Below are 19,052 nucleotides of genomic sequence, written 5' to 3'. Positions count from 1 at the left end.
TGGTGAATTGAGCGTGGTTGCCGCGGTGGATGACGTGAAGCCTCCACACGCACTATGTCTCCGTGGCAACGCGCTCAACAAGCCACGTGATAAGATGCGCGGGTTGACTGTCTCAGACGCGGAGGCAACTGGGATTCGTCCTCCGCCACCCGGACTGAGGCAAATCACTACGCCACCACGAGGACTTAGAGCGCATTGGGAATTGGGCATTCCAAATTGGGAGAAAAAGGGGAAAAATTCCCCCCCCCCCCATTTTTCCATCAATAAATGCCCGGAAACATCCACAGACAACAGAATTTTCGGCAGAATTTTGATTGTTAATGATGCACAGGCTTTAGAAAATAGCGTATCAAATTTGATGCAGGCGGTGTTTTAGGGTTAAGGGCAGTTAAAAAACACTATTGGACCCGACCGCAAAACCGTATGTAACCAGTTTAATTCATGAGTTTATGGTGCAGTTGGGCTTAAGTAAACAGTTTGATTCAGATGCAGTGTGTTTCACTGACTTTGTTGCTATTGTTATTTTGTGTTGAATGTGCATTATGTGCAAACCCTAAAAAATATGTTTTGTTGTGGAGCTGGTTCATTCTCTCCTCTGAATGCGGTTCAAACATACATGACTGTATTTGAGGGGTTGAACAATGTTGGCCAATCATAACAGTGGGCATTTACATTGAGGTTTTAAAAGGGAAGAGAGCAAAAAAAGTGTTTCAGTCAGTGGGCTAGAGACAGGGTATAAACTGGTATATTTGCACCCAAACCATCAGAATTTAAGAAATTCTGACAGTTTTGGTGTAAAAAAAACAAACTTTACCAACATTATAAATTGACCTCAGAGAAAATAATAAAATTTGAAAAAAATATGCATGACATGACATAAATTGCACTACAAGGACATGTGCAAGCGTGACCTCAGCTCTCTCCATCAGTGCAAATGCCTGGAATCAGGGAGTGAAGGATGCTTTTGCTATGTATGAATTTATCTTGGTGAAGAGAGCTCTCAGGAAGACCTGTGCTGGTGATACCAGACCGAATTCTGCCTACTGCTGCTCACAGTGTGTAAAGCAGCCTACTGCTACTCCTGGATTGCACAGCCACAGAAGGCCCTGCTTGTATCAGTGGGTGGAATCCCATGATCCCTCAGGATCGAAGGATGCCTACAGAACTGAATATAGTAAAATAAATTACTAATGATTTGGTAACATTTCAGATGTAGGCATATTGATGTTCACATTCATAGATATGAATGAAAATGACCCAAAAAATTAATATATTGTGATTGGACACAACGTGAATTATTATAAAGGGGCTCTTACAGAGCCTAAAGTTTTGTTCATTTGGCTGGAAAACTTTCCGGGCTAAACACTCCTGCACTCATTGATGAAAAGGCACAATTTCTGACCCTTTACAGGAAAGTGTGCCACATTTTCAGGCTAACACACTTTTTGTGCACCTCCAGGAAAAGTCACATTTTGCAGGTTTGTGGACTCGAGTCGCAAATTTGATGACTTGCAACTTGACTCGACATAATGAAAGAAGACTTGCGACTCGACTTAGACTTTGACAACAATGACTTGTGACTTGACTTGGACTCAAGCCCTCTGACTTGGAAAGACTTTATACCTTCTAAAACTAAAGATCAGAGTTGTACATTTAAAAATGTGCAGCAAATCAACTATTAATTTCTCCAATAAAAAATTCATTTGATTTTCAAATCTGCATTTCCACGCTCCATATTCAACCAATCAGAGAACCAACCAATCAACTTCCACGTTAGCAGGAGGACCAAGTATGAAGATTCAAGGATGACAGCCAAAACGATACCAGACAGACAGAGGTAAATTGAGATTGTTAACTGCTACACGTCAGCTATGGTTCAGTAGCATTGAACTTATGTTTGCTGGATTAGCTAGCTAGCTACTTAGTTTCAGCTCAGTGCACTGCAACTAAAGTTTTGGCGTAATATTTAGGCATAATGCCATTTTTATGCCATGTTGCTCAACAGTTGTCAGTTGAAGGTGCTATTTTGCTGCTGTTGTTTTTGACAACCGTTTCTGATCGTGTTAGTGTCAATGAAGCTAATTTGGTATTTTTGGGGTGCAGGTTTTGAAAAGAGGGAGTGTGGCTAATCCAACGGCTCAGCTTGTCGAAATTCTAGAATGGCTAAAATCGCTTACAGCACCTTTAAAGGAATAGTTCACCCAAAAATGAAAATTTGCTGATAATTTACTCACCCTCAGGCCATCCAAGATGTATCTGAGTTTCTTCATCAAAATAGAATTTAAGATTTTTAGGATTTCATTTCAGGCCTCCTCCTTTAAACAATGCATGTGAATGTACTCCATACAGTCCAAAATGCATATTTAGGGTGCATCAAAATAATCCACACAAATAAAGTTCTTCTGAACCCAAACGATTGATTATGTTTAGAAACAAAACGATACTTATATACTTTTTAACTACAAATGTTCGCTTCCATACATCTCTGTGACGCGCGCTCATGAGAGGTGTATTCGGGCTCAAATAGGTAGGGTTGGGCGAAAAACTCCATTTCCTCTTCTCTTCTAAAATCAGAATCCTCCGACTTGATTTGAACTTGCCTGTCTTGACTTGGGACGAGACTTGAGACTTCAATGCAAAGACTTGAGACTTACTTATGACTTGCAAAACAATGACTTTCTCCCACCTCTGCACTTTTGTGTGCAAGGCGTCCATTCAACCTGAACACACCGTGCACCTGCCAAAGCACTTCCGAGCACTCCTGTGCACCACTTATAGAAAGATCTGAAAATGTCCACACATTTGTCCACACAAGCCTGCTCATATGCTGTAATATGGCGTTTTAAAAGTACATAAAGTATTTAAATAAAGATATGTTCGCTTCACACCAACAAGGACAGGAATTCAGTGATTTTATTAAGCATATTAAAAGTATACAAAAGAGGAGTGCCTGGGTAGCTCATCGAGTATTGACGCTGACTACCACCCCTGGAGTCACGAGTTCGAATCCAGGGTGTGCTGAGTGACTCCAGCCAGGTCTCCTAAGCAACCAAATTGGCCCAGTTGCTAGAAAGGGTAGATTCACATGGTTGTGATTAGTGGTTCTCGCTCTCAATGGGACACGTAGTAAGTTGTGCGTGGATCGCGGAGAGTAGCTTGAGCCTCCACGTGCTGGGAGTCTCTGCGGTGTAATGCACAACGAGCCACGTGATAAGATGTGTGGATTGATTGTCTTAGAAGTGGAGGCAACTGAGACTTATCCTCCACCACCCGGATTGAGGTGAGTAACTGCGCCACCATGAGGACCTACTAAGTAGTGGGAATTGGGCATTCCAAATTGGGAGAAAAGGGGATAAAAAATAAAAAAAAGTATACGAAAGAATAAAATCTAGCAAATATATACCATTATATATGCCAGGCAAATTATATAACCATCTCAATACATGTAAAAGAACTCTTGAATAAGTATTCATGAAGAAAATTTATTTACAACATTACACGAACAGCAATTGTTTAAATTGTTCACACAAACCTTACTCAAGACCACCTTTTCAAGCGTACTCGAAAAATAGCTTTTACACTAACCAGAGGAACTAAACTTCCTTGAAAATGAACCCAGAAGAGGGACATCTGGGAAAACTTTTAAGGAATGACACTGTGTTTGTAAAGTGACTTTCTTTGTGTGCTGTAGCTCAGATAAACAGTTTGTCCAGCGTCCCTCCGGCAGAGCGTGTGCAGAGAGAAACTGGTCTACAAAGCAGGAAGTCCACACTAGAGGCCTGGCTCTCAAGAGAAGCCAACACCTTACAGAAATATAGACAGGTAATACATACACACCAAAAGCTTTCCTCTGTCATCACCTGTATTGAAATCAATTGCATGTCAAGTCTCCATGCGCTGAGCATGAGGAGCAATATTTGTATGGTGCACGGAGTTGGTGCTCATGTACAGTGTTCTAAATTAGAAATAAGCTGCCTGTGTAGCTAGAAAGCAGCGAGGCAGCTCACTAGGTTTTGAAACAAATCCAATATGTGGGTCTGATAATGACAATTAATTTCTATGCTTTACACTCACTGAGCACTTTATTAGGAACACTTGTACTCCTACTTATTCATGCGATTGTCTAATCAGCCAATCGTGTGACAGCAGTGCAGTGCAAAAAAATCATGCAGATATGGGTCAGCAGCTTCATTTAATGTTCACATCAACCATCCGTATGGGAAAAACATGTGATAACAGTGATTTCGACCGTGGCATGATTGTTGGTGCCAGGCATGCTGATTTGAGTATTTCTGTAACTGCTGATCTCTTGGGATTTACACTCGCAACGGTCTCTAGAGTTCACTCAGAATAGTGCCAAAAACGAACAAAAAAACATCCAGTGAGTGCCACTTCTGCAGACGGTGGAAATGCCTTGTTGATGAGAGAATTTTTTGTCTCGATATCCGTCCGTTTACTGGCTTGTGATCAGTGCACCTGAAAGACACGTACTTTCCTGTACAAATGGCCCCTTGCCACTGGCCATTCTTAAGATTCACCTTAAGGTTGTGGCATTTCAGTTCAAGTTCCTTCCCTTTGGCAGTCCACATATTTGGACACCATCTCGACGATTGGCTGCTGTTAGCACAGTCGGAGGAGTTTGCATGCAGGCACAGGCATCTGTTGCTTACACACTTGAATCATTTGGGCCTCAAAGTCAGTTGAGCAATAGTATCCTGGTGCCAATCAGCAGGTTTTCTTGTAATGAAACTCTAATCAATAACCATGTCGGCTTGTCTGACTGACAACATTCGGTTGACAAAGTTCACGCTAAGGATAGCTTTGCTGCTACGAGAGTTCCAGTAAGTTGTCATGATGGATGTGTCCACCTGGACAAGTGTGTAAGCCATGTGGCACATAAATTACCTAGACCTAGAGCTAAAGCCTTATGGAAGATGGGCAAGGTTTTGACGGCAGGACATTATCCTCTTGGGTGGTAGATGCAGTAAGCCTATGCATACTCTCTCTGAAGACTGTGCTACTACTCGTGTTGGCTTCAGGTAAACATGTTGGATGCCTTGTTGGTCTTCTGGCCTTGTTGGCCAAAGACTCTTGCTTAGAGTTTAGACCAAGCTTGTCGAAGGCAGTCCTTAAGCCACTAAAAGTTTACGTGCCCATGGTGTTTGCCACTTTCTTCAGGGCTCAGATTGTCACCTTGCAAGTGTTTGCCCCTCCTCCACTTAAATCAAATGAGGCTAAGAGAACTTGCTTAAGAGAACAATGGCTAAGTGAAGGCATTGCACATGTGTGTTGACTAAAATGGGTCAATTCAGGCTGTCAGGTCAGCTCTTTGTCTGCTTTGGAGGCCGTGCAAAAGGTTTGGCCATCTCCAAGCAAAGACTTACTCACTGGGATGTTGATTCTGTTTCGCTCACGAGTCGCAAGGCGTTTAGTGCCCCATGGGTGTTAAAGCTCATTCTTCCAGGAGCATGGCTTCCTCTTGGGCTTGGGCAAAAGGGGTGTCCCTAGAAGACATTTGTCTGACAGCAGGCTGGGCTTCCCCTAACACCTTTGCCAGGTTTTATAACTTGGATGTTTTCTCCCTCTCTTCCTAGATTTTGACTACAAAAGAGGGTGAATATGTCAGTGTTTTAATACCCTTCCTGGCAAGTGTTATTGATTGTAGTTTTTTTTTTTTTGCCTGTTTTCATAACCTCAGCATTCTCTCTCTCTTCCCATTGTTTATGCGAAGAGGAGCTTGTTTCCAGTGTCTTCACTTACCTGGCTGGCTAGTGACATTGTTTGTAATGTTATGCCAGGTTGGCAACCTGAGTGAATCTCCCTCCCCCTTCCCATTTGTCAATGCAAAGGGGAGATTTTTCAATGCTTTTCACTACCATGTTGGCTCGTGAGCATCGAAGAGACCGACTTGAAAGGGAATGCCTTGGTTACAGCTGTAACCTTGGTTCCCTGAAAGGAGGAAACGAGGCACTATCTAAATTGCCACACTACTGATTTATCATTGTTAATAGACCCAGAGATGGCTTCTCCCTTTAGTCGAAAAATCCTGATGAAATGGTGCTGTGCTCCGTTTAAATGCCCGCGATAATGCGCACATGAGGGGCAGAAAAGCCGTGTGCCAATAAGGTTGCCGTTATTCTCTGTGGGCTTCAGATATCGTCACTCCAATAAGAGTTCCAAGAGCATGAGCTACTAACGCAGAAACTTGTTCCCTCCTTTCAGGGAATAACCAAGATGTTTTTAAAGTTTCATGTTTTGATTTCAGAGATCTGAACTCCACAAAGTGGAGATCAGAAAATCACAGAGTGCAGAGTGGTATATATTTTGCTTAAAGGAATAGTTTACTCAAAAAATGTAAATTCTTTCATAATTTTCTTTTGAAAAGTAATTAGAGTGGTTAAAAGCGAGACGTAAAGTTCCCTGATAGAGTAATGAAAGTGCTCTGATGTTGTGTTTGTAGTCACACTTTTACTGTGTGTGTGGCGTTAAACCCAAAAAAATAAATAACTGTGGTTGGTCTCTTTACATGTTAGTCAGATGCCTCTTCCAGTCTAAATGTATGGTTCCTCACCAAAATGTGTGTTTGTGTGTATGTGTGTAGGAGCTGTCAGAGAAGCATCAGAGGACTCTAGCTCTGTTAAGGAAACAGCAGACTGTGATTGTGGATGATGAGCTGATTCAGTGGAAGAGACGGCAACAGCTTGCAGGAAATGGAGGACCAGCGGAGGGGGGACTGGATATTCTGCAAGCTTGGTAAACATGCACATAAATATTAGCACTGCTTTTAAACCTGGGTTTTGAAGAAGGTTAACCTAGGATTACATAGGTGCAGTGTGAAATCTCATAACATGAATACCTTAGATTAATTACTAACACATGGTAAAGTATGAACAGTGTGAAAAATGGAACAAGATAGCCCAGGATTAAGTTCTAAATTAAGTTTTAGAATGTCCCCGGGTTAACAATTTCAATTATGAAAAGCCCATAAGATTTATTGTAAAAGCAATTAATTTGTCATCGGTGAACATGTCACACTATTTAACCTAAGAAACAGAGTTTGCCTTACAACAAACGAAATCTTGATGTGCAAATGTTGTTTCAGACAACCAAATTGTGAGTCAGACTTTATACACAGGATTAATATATTCTTGAGTGTCCAAACTCATCTGTGGCCCGCCAACTGCTCTGATGTGGCCTGCGAGAGATTTTAGAAAAATAACATAATTTGGTCCATGTGACGAGGAGGAGGGCGGGGCCGGGCCGTGAGGACACATGGCAGGCCCTGGATTGGGCTAATCAGCCAGGAGGGGGATAAAGACGAGCCGGAGGCGCCAGTTCGAGAGGAGAGAGAGAGATGCTTGCAATGTGTGTTCGTCTTAGGTTTTATGTTCTATGTTGTTTTAAGTTTATTTATACCTTTAAACTTGACGTTGACTGTTCAGCCGGTTCCCGCCTCCTCCTTGCCCGTCCTTATACTGTTACAGTCCGAGAAATTATATGAAATTCATATTCTGAACAGTGAGTGGTGTTAACACTTTCAGTCACAATTCACAGCACATCGTCTCCACTAGTTGGTTCTCTTTGCAGTTACCACCAGCCTAATCCACTGGCAGAGTTCAGTAGGAGTTTGGAATACTCCACATTTAATGGATGAAGCGCTACACAAAAATAAATTATTGGTATTAGGTAAATTGGTATCATAGCATGCACGGCTACAAAATAAAAGGGAGCATAATAATTTTGATCAAATTGAAATCAAGTAACAACAGAACAGACACTATAATTAAATTACAGAAAAATAAGAGTTATTCCTTGCATCACTTCTTAACAGCTCTATATGTGCTTTGCATGGCAAAACTGTGAATAAGTGAGTTTAATATTTCATATATCATATATAATATTCCCTTTTTTATTATTACAGCAATGCGGCCCACAACACCTTATTTATTTCTGCATTTGGTATAGAGCCAGATTTGTGCCAAAACTTTACAATCAAATAGAAAGTTTTGCAAACTAACACAATTCTCTTTGCAAAGGAAAACTCGACTCGACTTTGCAAGATTTGCAAATACAAAGGGCCATTTGAGAGAAAATGAAGGGTAGTTGTCATGTGCCACTTGCTTAACAAATAAACGCACTGTGTTTTGCAAATATAAAAAATGTGTTTCATATGAACCTACATATTCCACAAATAAATACAATCTGTTCTATAAATTCTATAGGATTGTTGAACAAATACAAAATCCAATGTGAACAAATACACACCACTTGTGAGTCACATGACTTTTGGCACAGTTTTCTCAACCACAGTCTTGATTTTGTCACAAAAGCATCAATGCAGATATTCTCACAAATGGGCTGAGCAATGTCCTCTTTAAAAACAGTAGATGGTGCTGTGCTGACACATACTTCATATTTTTTTACTCAGTTATTACTGGATATTATGTGGTAAAATCGACTTGTTTTCTATTAAAAATTTTATAATTTCTGGTAATAATATATATATATATATATATATATATATATATATATATATATATATATATATATATATTGTACTTAAAAATATATTTTGTAGTAAAAACAACATCTGATCTGGTAAAAACTAGTCATTTTCTAGTAATAACAAGATAAAAACGACCTACAGGAGTAGCATTTGTAGTCATCGTATCACAGTTAATTGAACTGATCTATTTATACTTTTTCCTTGCTTTAAACCATAAAGAAATTGTAATAGCTTTAAGCCTAAGGCTGGTTTTTCTGGTGACATTGAAACTTATGCTTTAAAGTTCATCTTACATTGTACATTATTTTACAATACACAGCGCTTAGACCTGGAACCAGAAGATCAATGAATGAATGAAGTGTCACAATATGGAGATACTGAGTAGTTCAGTGCAACGGCTGTCATTGTATATCTGTGTGCATCTGTTTTCAACCAAAGGAGTGGCAACAGCAGAGCCCATTATAATGATAAAATTGTGTTATCACACTAAATGAATTTATCTTAGGCCACTTTTATTAATCCATATGAAGCTGAGCATCAGTACTTATGAAACCTGTCCTTACCAATGTCATCATTGTTTATTTTATGAAATAAATGTTTAATAACTTTAATAAGGATCTAGATGATGTGCAATTTCCATGTTTGCCAGCATTTTCACATTATTTTCATGTTGATGAGACAAACTCCTGGAGATATTGCCAAAAGTTTTACCTGTAGTTCAGCATCTTTGTATCAGACAGCTCCTGTAACCATGCACTTTGTACTTAGTAATAAGCAATCTACATGTTGGTTTGGGAAACAGGTGTTGCTCCATTATAACATAATATTCACTATTAGTTGAGATGATCTCGAATGCATGAGTTTTTTTTTTTTTTTTCTCCTTTAACTTCTTAGACTCAGAGCGGCCCGGTACCGGGCTGAGAGGGGGCACTGATCGTAAAAAATCAACCACTTGCTTGATCTGCACAAAATAGTTGTCATTTTAAAGCTTAGGCTCTTACCTTTACAAGGAATATAGCTGATCTGACCAATTCTCAAATACTTATTTAAAATTCACTGATAAAGTAGAACTGTTCCATTTTCATAATTCGCCAATTTACAATCGCAACAATCATATTTAGAATCAGTAAAAATATGAAATGTCACACAGCCACGTGTCATATATCTTTTGAAAGCACATGTATGATAAACGGAGAAAACAGAATTATCGTCACATTTTGGTTTATACAGTGCATCCGAAAGTATTCACAGCGCTTCACTTTTTCCACATTTTGTTATGTTACAGCCTTATTCCAAAATGGATTAAATTCATTATTTTCCTCAAAATTCTACAAACAATACCCCATAATGACAACGTGAAAGAAGTTTGTTTGAAATCTTTGCAAAAGTATTAAAAATAAAAAACGAAAAAAAAAAACAAATCACATGTACATAAGTATTCACAGCCTTTGCTCAATACTTTGTTGAAGCACCTTTGGCAACAATTACAGCCTCAAGTCTTTTTGAGTATGATGCTACAAGCTTGGCACACCTATGTTTGGGCAGTTTCTCCCATTCTTCTTTGCAGGACCTCTCAAGCTCCATCAGGTTGGATGGGGAGCGTCGGTGCACAGCCATTTTCAGATCTCTCCAGAGATGTTCAATCGGGTTCAAGTCTGGGCTCTGGCTGGGCCACTCAAGGACATTCACAGAGTTGTCCCGGAGCCACTCCTTTGTTATCTTGGCTGTGTGCTTAGGGTCGTTGTCCTGTTGGAAGATGAATCTTCGCCCCAGTCTGAGGTCCAGAGCGCTCTGGAGCAGGTTTTCATCAAGGATGTCTCTGTACATTGCTGCATTCATCTTTCCCTCGATCCTGACTAGTCTTCCAGTTCCTGCCGCTGAAAAACATCCCCGCAGCATGATGCTGCCACCACCATGCTTCACTGTAGGGATGGTATTGGCCAGGTGATGAGCGGTGCCTGGTTGACTCCAATCAAATTGTAGAAACATCTCAAGGATGATCAGTGGAAACAGGATGCACATGAGCTCAATTTTGAGTGTCATGGCAAAGGCTGTGAATACTTACGTACACGTGATTGTTTATTTTTAATAAATTTGCAAAGATTTCAAACAAACTTTTCACGTTGTCATTATGGGATATTGTTTGTAGAATTTTGTCCATTTTGGAATAAGGCTGTAACATAACAAAATGTGGAAAAAGTGAAGCGCTGTGAATACTTTCCGGATGCACTGTAACTTCATGAAAAATACACATGATATAAAAAATGGCATATCACAACAACAGACGGCTCTGGATAAAACAAGCTCACACTCGAAGTAATACGATGAGTAGATCCTGAAATATTAGTCAAAGAGTATCATGCTATGGTGGCTATTCGTGTCTCTATGAAGAAGGTTTCTCTGGAATTAATTCATTGAAACATGGCCCTTCATGTAATAGATGTGTCAGACCATCCTCATTGGCTGTCTAGAGAGTGTTAAATTCCATATTTGGAATGTCCCCGTATCCCACATGGGGTAAACAGACTCAGATCGCACATACAGTAAATAGTCTGTGCACAAAAGGGCGCTCAATGCACATTTTTGGAGTAATGGAATAAGAAGCCAAAGTGATATGAATTTTATCATTACGGACTTAGTTGATATCATTTTAAGTATTTTTATAATTTATTTTTTAGATTTTTGCATTCATAGTTTTCATTAATTCTGTTTTAGTGTTTAATAAAACTTGCTTGGAGATGTTTTTGGACATTTTGATAAATAAAAGTCCACCTTGGGAACCATGGTTCCATATGCTATATCTTTGGATTGCATTGTACTAAAAAATTGTTTTTTTTTTTTTTTCCTGGTATAGTTGACATATTGTAGAACAACACCAAAGTTAATTTGTATGACTGTCCATTATTACTGTCTAAGAGGTATAATGTCAAACATGAATAATAACTGAAAAGTGTATTTTTAGCTGTTTAGGACATCTGCTTTGTGCATGACACAAGTAATTTTTCCAACAATTGTTTACAGATAGATTGTTTCACTTTTAATTGACTATATCACAAATCCAGTGGGTCAGAAGTTTACATACACTTTAACTGTGCCTTTAAGCAGCTTGGAAAATTCCAGAAAATTGTGTCAAGCCTTAAGGCAATTAGCCAATTAGCTTCTGATAGGCTAATTGGAGTCAATTGGAAGTGTACCTGTGGATGTATTTTAAGGCCTACCTTCAAACCCAGTGCCTCTGCTTGACATCATGGGAAAATCAAAAGAAAGCTTGAAAAAAAAATTGTTGACCTCCGCAAGCCTGGTTCATCCTTGGGAGCAATTTCCAAATGCCTGAAGGTACCACGTTCATCTGTGCAAACATAGTATGCAAGTGTAAACACCATGGGACCACACAGCCTCAGAAAGAGATGAACGTAGTTTGGTGCAAAAAGTTCAAATCAATCCCAGAACAACGGCAAAGGACCTTGTGAAGATACTGGAGGAAACAGGTAGACAAGTATCTATATCCACAGTAAAACGAGTCCTATATCGATAAAACCTAAAAGGCTGCTCAGCAAGGAAGAAGCCACTGCTCCAAAACCGCCATAAAAAAAAGTTTTACAGTTTGCAATTGCACATGGGGACAAGGATCTTACTTTTTGGAGAAATGTCCTCTGGTCTGCTGAAACAAAAATTGAACTGTTTGGCCATAATGACCATCATTATGTTTGGAGGAAAAAGGCTGAGGCTTGCAAGCCGAAGAACACCATCCCAAACGTGAAGCATGGGGGTGGCAGCATCATGTTGTGGGGGTGCTTTTCTGCAGGAGGGATTGGTGTACTTCACAAAATAGATGACATCATGAGGAAGGAAAATTATGTGGATATATTGAAGCAACATCTAAAGACATCAGCCAGGAAGTTAAAGCTTGGTTGCAAATGGGTCTTTCAAGTGTACAGTGACCCCAAGCAGACCTCCAGAGTTGTGGCAAAATGGCTTAAGGACAACAAAGTCAGGGTACTGGAGTGGCCATCACAAAGCTCTGACCTCATTCCGATAGAAAATCTGTGGGCAGAACTGAAAAAGCGTGTGCGAGCAAGGAGGCCTAACAACCTGACTCAGTTACACCAGTTCTGTCTGGAGGAATGGGCCAAAATTCCAGCAACTTATTGTGAGAAGCTTGTGGAAGGCCATCCAAAACGTTTGACCCAAGTTAAACAATTTAAAGGCAATGCTACCAAATACTAACAAAGTATATGTAAACTTCTGACCCACTGGGAATTTGATGAAAGAAATAAAAGCTGAAATAAATAATTATCTGTACTTTTATTCTGACATTTCACATTCTTAAAATAAAATAGTGATCCTAACTGACCTAAGACGGGGATGTTTTCTACGATTAAATGTCAGAAATTGTGAAAAACTGAGTTTAAAAGTATTTGGCTAAGGTGTATGTAAACTTCTAACTTCAACTGTATCTTGTTTGATAGCCAAAATATTGTGGGGTTCTGGGACCACTGGGGACAAGGGACTTCTAGGGGTGGGAGGTTTTTCTTTGTCCTTTTAAGAATTATTCAGGAGCATTTGTAAGTGACTTTTTAATTGTTAAACAAAACAATAATAAAAAATATTACTTAAGTTGCAACATTATCAGGACACCCAGCCTTTAGACTTAAAGCTATCCAAATGTATTTATGGTTGATAAAGTATAAATAGATCAGTTCAGTTAACTATGATATGTTGACTACAAATGCAAATCATTTAGGTCATTTTTATCTCGATATTACTAGAAAATGTATAGTTTTTACCAGATCAGATGTTGTTTTACCAGATCAGTTGTCGTATATAAATATATTTTTTTTTGTTATTACCAGAAATTATAATAATTTTAATTGAAAATAGAAATCCAGTAATAACTGAGTAAATAAATATGAAGTATGTGGCAGCACAGCACCATCTACTGTTTTTAAAGAGGATGTTGCTCAGCCCATTTGTGAGAAAATCTGCATTGATGCATTTGTGAGAAAACCAAGGCTGGTTGAGAAAATTGTGGCAAAAGTCACGTGACTAATAAGTGGTGTGTATTTGTTCACATTGGATTTTGTTTTTGTTCAACAATCCTGTAGAATTTATAGAACAGATTGTATTTTGTTTTTGGAATATATGTAGGTTCATGTGTAACAGCTCACAAACAGAAGGGAAGGAGAACACAGGGAAGCAGGTTTTTCCAGGCTCAGGTAGGACTTTTAATTGGCCATTTCAGTGCTTTACAACTTTACAAACTCGTCAGATTCACAGGCACTAGTAACTTAAACACATCAGCTTCACAAACATAACAGATTAAACGTAGCAGCTTCAGGAGCACCGTGGTCTTCCTTGTGCCAAACTCTCTCACTCTCTGCTGGTGGTGTGGCTGCTTATATGCTGCTCTCCCCATGCTCACTGGAATTAGAGACAGGTGTTACACATAATCTAGATCAGGTGCAAGTGCCCTTACCGCTTTCTCTCTCTCCAGACGGATGCTCGACCACGCCCCCGCTGCCACATATACCCACCACCCGACTCAGGCCGGGGAGACATCCGCCCTGTCTACCACTCACCCCCCCCCCCCCCCGGCCATCTGCACTCCCGGTCTGTGGACCACCTTGAACTTAAATGGCTGAAGAGCCAAATACCAATGGGTGATCCGTGCGTTGGTATCCTTCATGCGGTATAGCCATTGGAGTGGGGCGTGATCCGAGCAGAGGGTGAAGGCCCGCCCCAACAGGTAGTACCAGAGAGTGAGGACCGTCCACTTGATTGCGATACAGTCCTTCTCTACGGTGCTGTACTTAGTCTCCCTCAGCGAGAGCTTGCGGCTAATGTACAGCACCGGGCGCTCCTCCCCCTCAACCAGCTGGGTTGTATCCTCCTTTGTTTGAGCATCCTGCGTCACTCTCGGCTGGAGTTGTTGACCATCGATCACTCTCACTTGGTCAAAGGCGTGCTTGAGGGTTTCGTCTCACGACTGCTCCAAAGGGAAATCCCCTGAGGACGGGAGGGGCTGCAGCCTCTCCCCCCTCACGTCATCTTGACGTGGAGCAGACGAAGACAGCCCTGGCTCCGTCTCCCCTGCCAGAGCGTCGCACATCTCACATCTCATTGCTTTAGTGCAGGACCGATCCGTGCATATTCCCTTTAATACATTTCTAAATTCAGACCAATTAGTCCCCAAAATCAGCGGATGGGTGAGGCGGGAACTATCCGCGGCTTCCACTCTGTTTTGTTCCTGAAATTTAATAACAAGGGTCACCACAGGGTAGTTGTGAATATCCCCATGCACACACTTCACCCTCACCGTTTTAGCTGCGCCCAAAGCCTCGCGTTGAACCAAGCGTTGGTGGATAGTGGTTTGATTACAACCCCTGTCCACCAATGCTTGGTGAGTACACCCCTTGACACTTACCGGTATCCGGTACGCTCCAGACCCGATCGGGGGCAGTCTGTGGAGTGTCTGGGATCCGGACCACCGTTCCCAGCTCCATCACAGGGCATTGATCCCGGAAGTGTCCTGGATCACCGCAACTCCAGCAGACCCGCCCAGGTGCCACGCCCGCACCTGCATCGGCGGACACTTCCACCTGAGGGGGAGAGCAGCGGGGCACTGTCGCTGCTGTGGGCGACGCAACACCCTGCATGCGGGGAACTGGCTTCGGTAGCGGAACTCCTCGCCTCCACGGGGCAGGAACAGGCTCTGGGGAGAGAGCAGAGTGAGAGAGTAGAGGGGAGGGGGAAGAGAATGGGGAAAACACAGGGGGAGGGGAGAGAGAGTGGGAGGGCTCTTCCGCCCTCTGGTACGCCACCATATGGTCCTTCGCCAATCGAACAGCCTCCTCCAGCGACGCCGGGTGGTGGCACTGAACCCGTTCTGCCGTTCCTCACGGTAGCCAATGGACGAGCTGCTCCAATACCACCTGGCGATTATTCCCTTGACGTCGCGATCCCCCGCCAGCAGCCATCTCCAGCAGGCGTCTCGGAGCCGTTGGGTGAAGGCAAACGGGTGGCCGGTTGTCTCCAACTTCATTGACCGGAAGAGCTGGTGATGCTGTTCAGGACTGCGGCCAACCTGCTGCAGGATGGTCTTCTTTAGGTCCTCATAAGCCAGGAGGTTCGCCGCCGGCAGTTGTTGTGCTGCGAGCTGGGCATCCCCGGACAGCAACGGGAGGAGTAGTGGTGTGGCTGCTTATATGCCGCTCTCCCCATGTTCACTGGAATTAGAGACAGGTGTTGCACATAATATAGCTCAGGTGCAAGCGCCCTTACCACTTTCTCTCTCTCTGGACGGACGCTCGACCACGCTCCCGCTGCCACAATATGAAACACATTTTTTATATTTGTAAAACAGTGTGTTTGTTTGTTAAGCAAGTGGTACATGAAAACTACACTTCATTTTCTCTCAAATGGCCCTTTGTATTTGCAAATCTCTTTCTGTTTGTTTGAGATTAGAGTTTTAATTTGCAAAGAGAATTGTGTTTGTTTGCAAAACTTTCTATTTGTTTGTGTAGTTTTGGCACAAATCTGGCTCCATAATTTGGCCCCAATAGAACATTTTTGGACACCCTTGATATATTGTGATAAAAATGCAATGCAGTAGACATCTCTTTCAGATGTGTACAACCTATGTTGCATACAACACGTCATGATACAACTGAACACATTCTGGTATGGTGTTTTCTGTTGTTTTATTGTGAATGTAGGAGTGAGAAGTTGGCTGATATGATCTGGCAGAACAGACAGCAGATCCGTCGAGTTGAACACCTGACGCAGCAGCTGCCCATACCTGGACCAACCGAAGAACTGCTCACTGAGCTCAACGCCACTGTCACCGACATCATATCAGCACTCGTCACAAGGTACACATTTCACTACTGACACACACAGCCTTCCATATACACATTTCTACTGGCAGGAACACATTACCACTATCACACACACACATACACATTAATACCATCTCACACACATCACTGCAATCACACACTGCTGCCACATACCACCACACACACATAACTTCCATCACATATAAATCACTACCAAAACACACTACTCTCTACTGGCACACACAGACAGGGCCTCCACTCCCTATATATCGATAACACAGTCTGCGTAGGGCACCACTGGCTTCCCTTTCTCGAATGTTATACATTAATCAAGGAGCCGATAGCAGTAGTGGAACACTGTCCCCGACAGATAATCGCCTCGCACCCCCCTCACCCCTCGTTAGATGTTCACCTTGCATGTCACTGCTGTCACACACACATCACTGCTGCCCCACATAACACCGACATGACTAGTGTAACTCACACTCCACTGCTGTCACAGACACACAACTACCGTCACACACACAGCACTGCTGCCCCACATAACACCGACATGACTAGTGTAACTCACACTCCACTACTGTCACAGACACACAACTACCGTCACACACACAGCACTGCTGCCCCACATAACACCGACATGACTAGTGTAACTCACACTCCACTACTGTCACAGACACACAACTACCGTCACACACACAGCACTGCCATCAAACACAGGTCTCTGGCATCACACACACACACATCACTGGCATCACACACAATAGGGATGTGCACGATTAATCCACAAATCAAGTAAACGTTCTGCACCAGCTAGTCGAATATAAAAACGCTACTCAAATATCACAATTTTAATTTCTGCATTTGCCAGCTGTGAGCAGCGCTGAATTACACTGTATTTTCCCTCTGAATCTCTTACCATATCTTGCAGTTACAATTGAGTCCACTGGGGGATGCTGTGAATGTGAGTGTTATTGAGGTGTTGGATGAGAGAGAAGATATGATGCCATCTGTGCTTTCATGCAAAGCAATGTGTGGCAAATAATACTTGGAATATTTTGATTCTTATTGAATTATACTCTTGGTATTCTTGTTGGAGTCATGTAAAACAATGGACGAGGATCTGTTTTTATGATCGAAAAAACGCAGAGCGGTACGTGAAGATTATGAGTCTCTGAAAACAGACAGAGCACATTTTATAAAAAGGCAACTTTCACTACTTGTTCTGAACAATAACATGTGAAATTATAAAAAATATGATAGCCTTTATGTAGGCTCAGAGTTTATAAATGCGCGTTACCCTAATGCCATCAGTATTGGTATCTGTGTAAGCTCTGGGTGAGTGCAAATGTTTTTTAATGTTTTTTTTTTTTTCTTTTATTATTCCATTATTTTTTTCTGTATTTTTATTTTATTTTATTTTTTTCTCTCCAATTTGGAATGCCCAATTCCCAATGCACTCTTAAGTCCTCGTGGTGGCGTAGTGACTCGCCTCAGTCTGGGAAGACGAATCTCAGTTGCCTCCGCTTCTGAGACTGTCAGTCCCTGCATCTTAGCACGTGGCTTGTGGAGCGCGTTACCGCGGAGACAGCGCACATGTGGAGGCTTCATGCTATTCTCCATGGCATCCATGCACAACTCACCATGTGCCCCACCGAGAGCGAGAACCACATTATAGCAACCACGAGGAGGTTACCCCATGTGACTCTACCCTCCCTAGCAACCAGGCCAATTTGGTTGCTTAGGAGGTCTGGCTGGAGTCGCTCAGCAAGCCCTGGATTCGAACTTGCGACTACAGGGGTGGTAGTCAGCGTCTTTACTCGTTGAGCTACCCAGGCCCCCTATTATTCCTTTATTAATAATGCATATTGTTTTAGATTTATTTTTGCTCGGATTTGCTTTTATTAGGGGTTCAAACCTGAAGGGATAGAAACCCTATTGTTTTTGCTCGGATTTGCTTTTATTAGGGGTTCAAGCGCTTAGCGCTGAAACCCTATTGTAATTGTTAAGATTTGTATTATTATTATTATTAGGGGTTCAAGCGCTTAGCGCTGAAACCCTATTGTAATTGTTAAGATTTTTATTATTATTATTATTAGGGGTTCAAGCGCTTAGCGCTGAAACCCTATTGTAATTGTTAAGATTTGTATTATTATTATTATTATTATTATTATTATTCCGGTATAAAACTGATTGGGCAGAGCGTACCGTAAGGCCTAGAGACTTGAAACTTGGTCAGATGGTAGTAGTATTGCTCACTACTCAGAAACACGGACTTGGCCAAATCGGTCAATAGGGGGCGCTACAGCGATCAAAAACACAAAACTGCTCATAACTCCTAGACCGTTTGTCGTAGACTCAATAGCTTTTACCATTGGAATCCTTGGCTCAGACAAAACAAAACGTATATCTCCGATTTCATTTCTGCCATCTTAGTAAGATATGTCAACATTTGAACCACTTTAGTTTTTATTTTTAATTTTATTTTTTTACATTTGTATCATTAGATATTTAAGTTGAAACCCAATACTTACGTTTCAAAGTGTAATTCGGCAATTTCTTTCAAAAAAATCCTGTCGTCACTGGCGCGCAATGAATTCTGGGGTAGGCAAGGCCGCGAAGGATCCATCTGTTGTATCCTTCATTTCACGGGAAACGAAGGATGCATTTGGAGGCCCCATTTGAAGGAGCCTTCGAATTGGGACAGC

The 19,052-nt window shown here is 41.6% G+C and overlaps 1 protein-coding gene across 4 annotated transcripts in view; it reads left to right on the top strand.

The window, feature by feature from the left end:
- The window catches only part of stat5b (signal transducer and activator of transcription 5b), a 134,384-nt gene that overhangs the window by 66,370 nt on the left and 48,962 nt on the right, over positions 1-19,052 (top strand). For all 4 annotated transcript variants that reach the window (XM_051666759.1, XM_051666756.1, XM_051666757.1 and 1 more), the window contains 3 exons: positions 3,692-3,822; positions 6,602-6,753; positions 16,222-16,377. In XM_051666759.1, coding sequence (XP_051522719.1) covers positions 3,692-3,822; positions 6,602-6,753; positions 16,222-16,377 — 439 coding nt within the window. The remainder of the gene's footprint in view (positions 1-3,691; positions 3,823-6,601; positions 6,754-16,221; positions 16,378-19,052) is intronic.

This window comes from Myxocyprinus asiaticus, chromosome 32 (assembly GCF_019703515.2).
Source record: "Myxocyprinus asiaticus isolate MX2 ecotype Aquarium Trade chromosome 32, UBuf_Myxa_2, whole genome shotgun sequence".
NCBI lineage: Eukaryota > Metazoa > Chordata > Actinopteri > Cypriniformes > Catostomidae > Myxocyprinus > Myxocyprinus asiaticus.
This window is presented reverse-complemented; position numbering and strand designations above follow the sequence as displayed.